This window comes from Myotis daubentonii, chromosome 1 (genome assembly GCF_963259705.1).
Source record: "Myotis daubentonii chromosome 1, mMyoDau2.1, whole genome shotgun sequence".
Classification (NCBI taxonomy): domain Eukaryota; kingdom Metazoa; phylum Chordata; class Mammalia; order Chiroptera; family Vespertilionidae; genus Myotis; species Myotis daubentonii.
Genome location: NC_081840.1, coordinates 209,162,899 through 209,175,280, shown reverse-complemented (window position 1 = coordinate 209,175,280; position 12,382 = coordinate 209,162,899). Strand labels below are relative to the sequence as shown.

Below are 12,382 nucleotides of genomic sequence, written 5' to 3'. Positions count from 1 at the left end.
CTGTTTGCATCTGGTCACACCCCCTTTAGGGTGGGGGTCCCCACTGGGGTGCCTGGCCAGCCTGGGTGAGGGGCTGAGGGCCGTTTTCAGACTGGCGGGTGACTGAAGCTCCCAACCGCTCCTTTTTTTAATTCTGGGCCAGCTTTAGCTCTGAGGCTCGGCTCCAGCTATGAGACCTCTGCTGCTGAAAGCAGTTTTCTGGCCTTTGTTTACCTTTTGTATTTGAAACAATGTTGTGGTCCTGCTGGCTAAAGCCCGGGGTTTTGTTTAGCTTCTATATTTGTTACAATGTTGCTTAGAGTGCAGCTGAGAGGCCGGCAAGGCAGGTGGGGAAACTTGGCTTCCTCAGTCACTGAAGCAAGCAAGCCTCCCTGTTCATGTCAGCTGCCTGGCTGCCGGCCGCCATCTTGGTTGGCAGTTAATTTGCATATCTCACTGATTAGCCAATGGGAAGGGTAGCAGCCGTATGGCTAATTACCATGTTTCTCTTTTATTAGATAGGATACTAGTAGCCTGGTACACGAAATTTGTGCAGGGGCGGGGGCCTCAGCCCGGCCTGCACCCTTTCCACTCTGGGACCCCTCGGGGGATGTCCAACTGCCGATTTAGCCCTGATTCCTGTGGGACATCCCTCTTGCAATCCTGGACTGCTGGCTCCTAACCGCTCACCTGCCTGCCTGCCTGATTGCCCCTAACCACTCTGCCTGCCAGCCTGCTTCCCCCAACTGCCCACCCCTGCCAGCCTGATCACTCCCAACTGCCCCCCCGCACCAGCCTGCTCGCCCCCAACTGCCCTCCCCACCGGCCTGCTAACCCCCAACTGCCCCCTCCCCCGCCAGCCTGATCACCCCCAATGGCCTTATCACCCACAACTGCCGTCCCATCCTGGCCTGACTACCCACAACTGCCCTCCCCTCTTTGCCCGTAACTGCCTCTACCTCGGCCCCACCACCATAGCTTTGTCCAGAACGTCCGGAAGGTCTCCTGGAAGGTCTCCCAGTCTAATTAGCATATCACCCTTTTAATAGTATAGAGGTCTGGTGCATGGGTGGGGGCCAGCTGGTTTGCCCTGAAGGGTGTCCCGGATTAGGGTGGTGGTTCCCTTGGGAGGCAGGGCACCCTGGGTGACGGGCCTGTGGTGGTTTGCAGGCTGGCCACACCCCTTTGGGGTGGGGGTCCCCACTGGGGATGGTGCTGACCTGGGCGAAGGGCTGGGCCAGTTTGCAGGCGAGCCACACCCCCATGGGGTGAGGGTCCCCACTGGGGGGCCGTGGACAGCCTGGATGAGAGCTGATGACTGTTTAGAGGCTGGCCACGCCCCACAGCAGGGATCCTCACCCCATGGGGGCATGGCCAGCCTGGGTAAGGTGCTGAGAGTTGTTTTCAGGCTGGCCACACTCCCTTCAGGGTGGGGGTCCCTGCTGGGGTGCCTGACTAGCCTGGGTGAGGGGCTGATGGCTGTCTTCAGGCTGGCCACACTCCCTTCAGGGTGGGGGTCCCTGCTGGGGTGCCTGACTAGCCTGGGTGAGGGGCTGATGGCTGTTTTCAGGCTGGCCACACTCCCTTCAGGGTGGGGTCCCTGCTGGGGTGCCTGACTAGCCTGGGTGAGGGGCTGAGGGCCGTTTGCAGACTCCTCCCTCGGTAGCCGGCCCGGCAAACCAAGCCTCCCACGCTCTCAGGCTGGCGCTGTGGCCGCCTCCCACAGGCCCCTCCTTCGGTGGCAGCCCTGGGCGGGAATCTTGGCTTCCTCCTCGCCAGGGGCGACCCACGCCTCCTGCCCACTCCGTGGCTGCCACCATATTTGTCCCGCTAATTTGCATATTCCCTCCAGATTGGCTGTGGGGTGTCGTGGAGGTGTCAATTTACATATTTATCTGTTGTTTATGTGTGTGTGTGTGTATACACATGTATTTTATATTTTGTATTTTATACATGTGTTTATATATATAAACTTGTTTAATTAGACCTGCTTTCTGATTTAGCTAAACTTTTTCCAGCCCAGTGAAGCACCCCAACTTCTCTTTCAGGTAATTGTCAGCAACACAGCAGCAAATATCAACATGAAGCAGATTATTATCATAGATCATGCATGGAGAAAAAAAGGGTAAAATATTTAACCGTAGCAGTGTTTGACTATATTCTGCGTAGTGAGAAAACCTGAAGTCATTTTCAAGTTCCACCATTTTTTACTTCTTTTCAGTCAGGTCAAGTTTCTAAACTTTCTAAATCTCCGTTTTCCGGTTAATGAAAAGAAAATAGGATTCCGCCGATTCTCCTATCTACCTACTCCAGGACTTCTGTGAAGCTCAAATGAGATGAGGCACGGGAAAACGCTTCATAGACATTTGGTTAAAGTGTAAAATGTTTGCATCTGGTTATAAAGCAAGTCGGGTTCCTGGGCTGAAGAAACTCCAAGGAGGCTAGTCGCTAGTGAGAGGAAGCTGGGCACTGCTACGTGATGTCATTACCCAGCGCCCACAGCCACTGTTTCCAGGCTGGGCTGGGCTGTGGGCCACATTGTGCACCACGGCGTACTGGCAGTGTCGGCTGTGGTTTGGTGGGGTGTTGCTCCAGGGTCGTGGCGGGGCCTGTGTCCCACTTGGGGCTAGCCAAGTATTGGTTTGTTGGCGCCAGATACATGGTACCGGTTGTTTTTTGCGTCTGCCCACTGGTGGTCAGTGTGCATCATAGCCACCAGTCGGATGGACACTTAGCCATTTAGATAGATAGATAGATAGATAGATAGATAGATAGATGCTTGTAATAAAGATAGTGAGGACAATTCTTATCTGTTTTAACTGTATAACTGAGCAAAACATTTTATCTTATGCTTGTTATCTCAAAAATATAAACTGTAATGTTGGTACTAATTATACTACAGCTTGGTTTACGTATCAAATAAGATATTGTACATAAAAAGCCTTTCAAAAAGTCTAGAACATTAAGCAAACGTAAGGTGTTATCTTGTGTAAGGTAGAATAGAACTCAAGTGTCAAGTTTTTCATATTTTTTGAGGAGTCATAAATTTCTTGCTTAGTATAAAAAAAAAAACATTCCCAAGTCATACAGTAAAATTTCTGTCCTTATTCTATACTATGAAAGGGTAAAATAGTTGTAATCAAGACCCGGTGAGCACTCAATCTGAAATCTTTTGATGTTCTAAAATATATCTGCCTAGTATGGCTCAGTGGTTGAGCGTTGACCTATGAACCAGGAGGTCACTGTTCCATTCCTGTTCAGGGCACATGCCCGGGTTGTGGGCTCATTCCCAGGAGGGGTGTGCAGGAGGCAGCCAATCAATGATTCTCTCTCTTCACTGATGTTTCTCTCTCTCTCCCTTTCTTTTTCTCTCTGACATCAATAGAAATATTTTAAAAATAAAAAAACCATATCTAATACTATACCATTTAATAACATGAATCATAAGTTTTGGGATACTCTATATTTCATATCTTTGTGTCACTGTGTTCAAATATTTAACAACTAGGTAAGTTATAATTTTGCAATGTATATTCTCCTATGACCCAGATAAGAGATACTGCTTTATTCAAATGATTCCAAAATATATACCTTAAGTAAATATTAAAATGATAAATTGAACTCATATTTTACAGCTAAAGAAAAACTAAGATATATATATTTTTTCTTAAAGTTTAAAAGTTAGTCCTACCTTCAGTTTGAATTCAAGCTGCGGCATGACAGATAATAGTAAGTGAGGATCTATAGCAAAAAGCTCCTGAATCAGATCAAATACATGTTCTGACAAATCACTTACTGACGATCTTCCCAGCACCAGGACTTGATTGAAAAACTATAGGAGATATTAAAACAAAAATAAAATATCCATTTCATTTAAAAACTTGGATAGGTTTTTTAATAAACATGATTTAAAAAACTATATCATTAGGCATTATATATACAACTGAAGGGGATGAAACAGAACAGATATTTCCATCGATATATGATATGACAGTCACCCAAACAAATGAAATGAACTTCTACACATCAAATTACGAATGTTACATGGAAGAGAAAGGTAAAAAAGAACTGGTTGTTAGCTTTCTTTGAAATTAGAATGACAGTCCTAGCCAGTTTGGCTCTGGACAGAGCGTCAGTCTGCACACAGAAGGGTCCCGGGTTTGATTCCGGTCAAGGGCACATGCCCACATTGCTGGCTGGATCTCCAGTAGGGGTCATGCAGGAGGCAGCCAATCAATATTCTCGCTCATCACTGATGTTTCTCTCTCTCCCTCTCCCTTCCTCTCTGTAATCAATAAAGATATATTTTTTAAAAATTTAGAATGACATTTATAGGAATCTTAATTTTCATTAAAATAGAACAACTTAGTTTATGTAATTCATCATAAAACACTTTGTAGAGAAATTTCCTAATAGCAGAGAAAAAAATTTGTCTTAATCTTTTTTATTTGAGTGTGTCCAATTTTTCCATGACTTTAGTAATAAAGACATTTAAAGGTAGTAATAACTTTTTTTAAAAAACTCAGAGAAAGTCAAACACATTGTGAGTCAGAGGACACAGAGAAGGAAAAGCTGTGATATAAAAGTTAAACTGATCATTTAAAAAATGTTAGGAAAAAACAAAGATAATACAATGTTAAGAGCACAATTAGATGCAACTTCCATTCCCTGCCAACACATACACACTTAGAAAAAAAATTAAATTTAAAAATGCTAAAAAGGCAATTGTATGCAACTGATACAAGTATATACTTTTCTGATAGTATCATCAAAAGATATTTGTTCTGAAAGGCAACATACTTTTGTTGTAAATGAAGCTGTTTATAGGCTAAATAAACCTATATGTGAAAGTTTCTAATAAATTAGTACATGGATTAAGAATTACACAATTATGGAACAAATACAAGCTGAAATACATACATTAGCAATGCAGGCCTCAATAGTCTGGACTGTCCTTTTCAATAGGCCTTTTGCGAGGTCAAAGGACTGTTTATTTAAGTTCTGAAAAAAATACAAATATGCAAAGTTACAAATGATTTGGTGAATTTATCCTAGCACCATTAGAACACAACAGTCTTCAAACATACAAAATATAAAGCAAAAAATACAATGGACCCTGGCTGGTTTGGTTCAGGGGTTAGAGTGTCAGCCTGTGGATTGAAGGGTCCTGGGTTTGATTCCGATTAGGCTCAATCCCCAGTACGGAGCGTGGCAGGAGGCAGCCGATTAATGATTCTCTCTCATCATTGATGTTTCTCTCTCTCCCTTTCCCTTCCTCCCTGAAATAAAAACATACTAAAAGAAATACAATGGAATCCCAGTTAAGGTTTTACCCAATAACCGTTAGTCAAGTGGTCTTAAATGCAGAATTTGAAAATCACACTATTATGAATAAAAAACTAAAATAGTACATTCGTTAGTCACAAACTATATTAAGTTTAGTTTTATTAAACTAAAAATCAAAGGCTTTTGGTTTTGTTAACCAACTTAAATTGGCAATTACACCCATGTATCCTAAACACACACACACACACACACAAACACACACACACCCCTCTCTAACTCATGATCTCAGTATTTCATTGTCTGGTCAACATGTGCTATGAGGCAGAGTAGACCTAGAAAGTTTTCCGAGTAAAATTGCCAATAAATTATAATTCTGAAATGCTGAATACTATGTTCACTCTTCAAGATTCCCAATGCACTACAAAATATTAAAGGGTCTAAAAATGACTAGAAAAAATACACACTTAATATTTAAAAACTTACTGAAAATGGAATTCTTGTTTTGGAGAGTACCTATTAATATCTCTATACTCTGAAGTTTTAGACCAAACTGAGACTCATTCAACATCACTTTTCACCTCTCCCAAAAAGAGACTATGCCAAGAGCCAGATGGTAAAAATTGTAGGCTTTGTGAGCCATATGGTCAATGCTGCAACTATAGAACTCTGCTGCTGTAGGGTGAAAGCAGCCATAGATAAAATAGAAAGAAATGAGCATACTGTGCTCAAATAAAACTTTATTTGCACAAATAGGCAGTGAGCCAGACTTCTGACCCTTGCTTTTATTCCACTGGCAAAAGGATAAGTTAGCTCAAAATTAAGACAACCTTTATATTTCTTAAACTGGTATATTATTGCCCTAGCTGGTTTGGCTCAGTGGATAGAGCATTGGCCTGTGGACTGAAGGGTCCCAGGTTCAATTCCAATCAAGGGCAAATGCCTGGGTTGCGGCTCAATCCCCAGTAGGGGGCATGTGGGAGACAGCCGATCAATGGTTCTCTCTCGTCATTATTGATGTTTCTCCCTTCCTCTCTCTAAAAATCAATAAAAAATATTAATAAAATAAAATAAATGGTATATTATTTCCTACTCATAAAAATACTAACTAGAATATAAATACCAAATGCACTATTTCCCTCAAAGTTTTTCCTCTCTTATTTTGCCTGATATATACTAAAAAATTTGACCAATTATAGATTTATTTAAATAAAATGCAAATGATATTTAGAGAATCAGAGAGTCAAGAGAGAAAGAATTTATAATGAATTACATCTAACATCTGGTAATAGTTCAGTGAACCATTAGAGAAAAAAGTAGGAGGGTAAATATCAGTGGTAGGGTAGGCCTAAGTATAGCCCAGTGGTGGAGCTTGTGGGGACTATATTCTTCAATTCCTTAGGAGGACCTAACAGAGAGAAACTGAAAAAGGAACAGGGAGGAATACACAGCTGCGAATCATCCTTTCTCCTTAACATTATCTACAGTTAATGTTAATAACTAATGTTAAGTCTGACTGGTGTGGCTCAGTGGTTGAGCATCGATCGACCTATGAACCAGGAGGTCATGGTTTGATTCCGTCAAGGGCACATGCCTGGGTTGCAGGCTGGATCCCCAGTGTTGGACATGCAGGAGGCAGCCAATCAATGATTGTCTATCATCATCATCATCATCATCATCATCGTTTGTTCGTTTATTTACTTATTTATTTTAATCCTCGCCTGAGGATATTTTTCCATTGATTTTTAGGGAGAGTGGAAGAGAGAGGGAAAGACATAGAGAAAAATTGATGTGAGAGAAACACATCCATTGCTCGCCTCCTGCACAAGCTCTGACCAGGGCCTACGCAGGGAGGAGCCTGCAATCAAGGTATGTACCCTTGACCGGAATCAAACCTGGGACCCTTTGGTCTGCAGGCCAACACTCTATCCACAACCCAAACTGGCCAGGGCTCATCATTGATGTTTCTATCTCTTCTTCTCCCTTCCTCTCTAAAATCAATAAAAATATATTAAAAACAACAACTACTACTACTACTACAACAAAAAACACAAAAAACCCCCACTAATGTTAATTAACTAATGTTAATAACGATGATTAACATTATCCATAGTTCCTGCTTCTGCCCAAATCTTTTTCTACAAGTGCCTAAGAAAAATGTAGGATATGGGTTCTGAGAAGAAATACAAATTCCTACATTACAAAGGAGAAAATTTTCTTTCTTAAAAAAACAACAAACTAGCCAAGACAGTACTCTAACCCCTTATAATTCCCAGATTAGATATGAGTAGTGAATTTGAAACATTTTTTCCTAGAAAATAGAACACTTAACTGAGTGAAAATACATGTTAATCAATGTATCTTCTAAAATAAGGAGAAAATTCTTTCTTAAAAAAACAACAACAAAGTAGCCAAGACAGTACTCTAACCCCTTATAATTCCCAGATTAGATATGAGTAGTGAATTTGAAACATTTTTTTCCAGAAAATAGAGCACTTAACTGAGTGAAAATACATGTTAATCAATGTATCTTCTAAAAACAGTAATAGCTCCAAAACTGATGTGTGTCACTCCATTTTATTTGGACTAGATAATGATAGTAGGGATATTTACGTGGGATGGAAAATGGTGAAAATAATTATTTTATGTGTAGTACTATCTTTATCTTTATTTTATTTTATTGTTTAAGGTATTACAAATAGTAGTACATATGTCTCTTGCACTTGTCCCCTCGCTCCCAGTGTCTTGCATCTGTTGGTTGTGCTTATATGCATGCATACAAGTCTTTCGGTTGATCTCTTACCCCCCACAACCCTCCCCTACGTTCCCGCTGTAGTTTAACAGTCTGTTCGATGCATTTTTGCCTCTATTTTTGTTCAACAGTTTATAATGTTCTTTATCATCCATAAATGAGTGAGATCATGTGGTATTTATCTTTCACTGACTGGCTTATTTCACTTAGCATAATGCTCTCCAGATCCATCCATGCTGTTGCAAATGGTAAGAATTCCTTCTTTCTTTACAGCAGTATAGCATTCCATTATGTAGATGTACCACAGTTTTCTAATCCATTTATCTGCTGATGGGCATTTAGATTGTTTCCAAATCTTAGCCATTGTAAATTGTCCTGCTATGAACAATGAGGTAACATCTCACAGAATGGCTATCATCAACAAATGACAAGTGCTGGAGAGGATGCGGAGAAAAAGGAACCCTTATTCACTGCTGGTGGGAATGCAGACTGGTGCAGCCACTGTGGAAAACAGTATGGCTTTTCCTCAAAAAATTAAAAATGGAACTGCCATTTGACCCAGTAATACCACTTCTGGGAATATATCCCAAGAAAACAGAAACACCATTCAGAAAGGATATATGCACCCCTATGTTCATAGTACTACCTTTAAATATTAACCTTTAATATTTTCATATATACAGACCTTATGTGCAGGAATGAGGTTAATAAGAATGGAGTCCAATAATTCTTGAGTAACTCCATCACCTTCCATGATGATAGAACTCATCAAGTCTAGCATGTGCATTTGTACCTTCTTATTGTGGCTATTGCTAAAAAAGAGGAAGAAACAAAAAGAAATGAAAAAAATCCAGGCATACAAAAAGAAAATTAAATCTTACCAATTTAAAACAACTGTGTCAGATATATAAGGATTTTCAGTTGAAGGAACCATGCCAATAATGGCAAAGGAATTTTGGCTGCTCTATGTACTTTCTCCTTCTGTTGTTTATTACAATAGCCCTAAGGTATTGTAAAGTATTTTAGGAAACAAAGAACTTTAAAATGAATTAAGTCCTTACACAATTAGGATTCAAACAGTGAGTTAAATTCATAAAACAAAAGTGTCAACTTGAAAGAAAGACCATCCATGTTTTCATGGCTCCAGATTTAAAAAATTTTTAAGTATGAAAAGAAAAATATTACAAGATAATGAAGGCAGACAGTTTTTCATTCTTTTAGATCTTAATATCCCAAAATAAAACAATAAACACACAAAAAAGTCTAAGCCATAAACTACATGCAAGTAAGTTATGCTGCATAAATTTGCCACGCCAAGTTTTAGTTCACCAATACTGAAAATCGAAAGTTTGATATAAAATACTTATGGAAACGTATGACTAGAAGGACCTAAAAAGGTCATCCTGGTATTTCTCAAAGAATTCTAAACAATCAAAAAAAATCAACAAGGTATAAAATCAAGAATCAGTTTTGGTCCTGCTTCCTTAACCAGTTGAAGAGTAAACTAGTCCTCAATAAATACATCTACTGCTGATACAAGCTTACCTAAAGAGATTGGCTACAAAAATGTTATAACTAGTAGAACATCTAGACTTCTCTCCTTACGTCTGCGTCTTAACTAAAGACTTGACCAGAGGAGAAACCAAGATGGCGGCATAGGTTAACGCCGGAGATTGCTGCCTCGAACAACCACTTCAAAAAACAACTAAAGGACGGAACGGACATCATCCAGAACCACAGGAAGGCTGGCTGAGTGGAAATTCTACAACTAGGAGGAAAGAGAATATCATACCCAGACTCAGAGGAGGCGCAGTGCTGAAGTAAAATACTAAGGTGCGGAGTGCACACGGAGCGGGCTGGAGGCGGAGGGCGCGGTTGTTGTTTTCAATCGGGAGGGAGTTTCAGACTCTGAGCTCCAGATCCGGGCGAGTCTCTAGGGACCCAGACTCAAACGGGAGAAGCGGGACTGTCTGGCTTCGGTCAGAACTCGAAGGCAGCTTTCTCTCCGAGGTTTGCAGCGGTTGCTGGGACTCTGTGAGGCAGAGCCCCTAGGGACGGAACTGAGAGCAGCCATAACTACTCGCTCCACCCGACCTGTAGATCCCCGGGGACCCGCCCCGCCCAAGCCCTGCGCAGAGCCATTTGCCGGATAGCCTCAGGCAAATGCTACATTAGCACCGCCCTAGAGATCCAGCACAGAAGCTCTCCCACTGCAGACACAGCTGACTCTCATAGCCAGTTAGCCTGGAGGTCAAATCACCCCCGGTATTGCCGACAACAATCAAGGTTTGACTACAACAAGCCTGCGCACAAAGACCACTAGGGGGTGCACCAAGAAAGCATAAAAAATGCGGAGACAAAGAAACAGGACAAAACTGTCAATGGAGGATATTGAGTTCAGAACCAAACTTTTAAGGTCTCTTAAGAACTGTCTAGAAGCCGCCGATAAATGTGGTGAGATCCTCAAGAAATCTAATGAGACCCTCGATGTTATGATAAAGAACCAACTAGAAATTAAGCAAACACGGACTGAAATAACGAATACTATACAGACTCCCAACAGCAGACCAGAGGAGCGCAAGAATCAAGGCAAAGATTTGAAATGCGAAGAAGCAAAAAACACCCAACCAGAAAAGCAAAATGAAAAAAGAATCCGAAAATACGAAGATAGTGTAAGGAGCCTCTGGGACAGCTTCAAGCATACCAACATCCGAATTATAGGGGTGCCAGAAGATGAGAGAGAGCAAGATATTGAAAACATATTTGCAGAAATAATGACAGAAAACTTCCCCTACCTGGTAAAAGAAATAGACTTACAAGCCCAGGAAGCGCAGAGAACCCCAAACAAAAAGAATCCAAAGAGGACCACACCAAGACACATCATCATTAAAATGCCAAGAGCAAAAGACAAAGAGAGAATCTTAAGAGCAGCAAGAGAAAGAAACTCAGTTACCTACAAGGGGATACCCATACGACTGTCAGCTGATTTCTCAACAGAAACTTTGCAAGCCAGAAGGGAGTGGCAAGAAATATTCAAAGTGATGAATACCAAGAACCTACAACCAAGATTACTTTATCCAGCAAAGCTGTCATTCAGAACTGAAGGTCAGATAAAGAGCTTCACTGATAAGGAAAAGCTAAAAGGAGTTCATCACCACCAAACCAGTATTATATGAAATGCTGAAAGGTATCCTTTAAGAAGAGGAAGAAGAAGAAAAAGGTAAAGATACAAATTATGAACACAAATATGCATCTATCAACAAGTGAATCTAAGAATTAAGTGAATAAATAATCTGATGAACAGAATGAACTGGTGATTATAATAGAGTCAGGGACATAGAAAGGGAATGGACTGACTATTCTTGGGGGCGGGGAAGGGGTGTGGGGGATGCGGGAAGAGACTGGACAAAAATCGTGCACCTATGGATGAGGACAGTGGGTGGGGAGTGAGGGGGGAGGGTGGGGTGGGAACTGGGAGGAGGGGAGTTATGGGGGGGAAAAAGAGGAACAAATGTAATAATCTGAACAATAAAGATTTAATTAAAAAAAAAAAAAAAGACTTGACCTGTCCATTTTCACACTTGTCAAAATATATATGCAAAGACAAATCAAGAGAAATGTTGTAATTTAGCTATACTACCATAGATACAGGAGAATTTAAATCAAGACCAAATTAGCCTGGCCAGTGTGGCTCAGTGGTTGAGTGTTGACCTTGTGAGCTGGACCCCCAGTGTGGGGCGTGCAGAAGGCAGTGATCAATGATTTCTCTCTCATCATTGATGTTTCTATCTCTCTCCCTTCCTTCCTCTTTGAAATCAATAAAAATATTTTTAAAAAGACTGAATTAAATTGTAATATAATTTATGTATTAATCACCTATAATTTTTAAAAACATTTATTTTGAAATAATGTATAATGGACATCCTGGGCATTCAGTGGTGAAATGTACAGATGAAAAATTTAAAACTTGGTGGAAAAATTATGTCATTACATACAGTTTTCCATAACTTTTAGAAAGACACCCCTTTTGCAAGTCCTTCCAAATATTTTCATGTTAAGTCTTCTAAGAAAAACATTTCCTTGTAACTCTAAAAGATCTTAGTGTATATGCACAGCAAGAAAAAAGCCAAACAAAATGCTTCAAAAATAACTTACTTGATCACTGAGAAGAGAGTCCTAAAAAGCTGAATAAAAATCTCATTGCAATCTTCCAATTCGAAGCAGATGTTATATGATTTAACCCAAGCTAAATTCTTAAATAAAAAAATAAAAATTATTTACACATACAAAAGCTACACAAAAGCGAACTCATTACTAAAACTTAATTTTTAGAATTCAAAATCTATTTAAAGCTTATAAAAGTCCAAC

General features: G+C 40.6%; 1 protein-coding gene across 15 annotated transcripts in view; it reads right to left on the bottom strand.

Moving 5' to 3' along the window:
• Nucleotides 1-12,382, bottom strand: part of PDS5A (PDS5 cohesin associated factor A) — a 114,653-nt gene that overhangs the window by 66,925 nt on the left and 35,346 nt on the right. For all 15 annotated transcript variants that reach the window (XR_009449684.1, XR_009449686.1, XR_009449685.1 and 12 more), the window contains 4 exons: nt 12,170-12,267; nt 8,700-8,826; nt 4,900-4,980; nt 3,671-3,811 (listed from right to left, as the gene is read on the bottom strand). Coding sequence is in view for 10 of the 15 variants with exons in the window: in XM_059673033.1 (XP_059529016.1) it covers nt 3,671-3,811; nt 4,900-4,980; nt 8,700-8,826; nt 12,170-12,267 (447 nt within the window). In the remaining 5 variants the exon portion in view is untranslated. The remainder of the gene's footprint in view (nt 1-3,670; nt 3,812-4,899; nt 4,981-8,699; nt 8,827-12,169; nt 12,268-12,382) is intronic.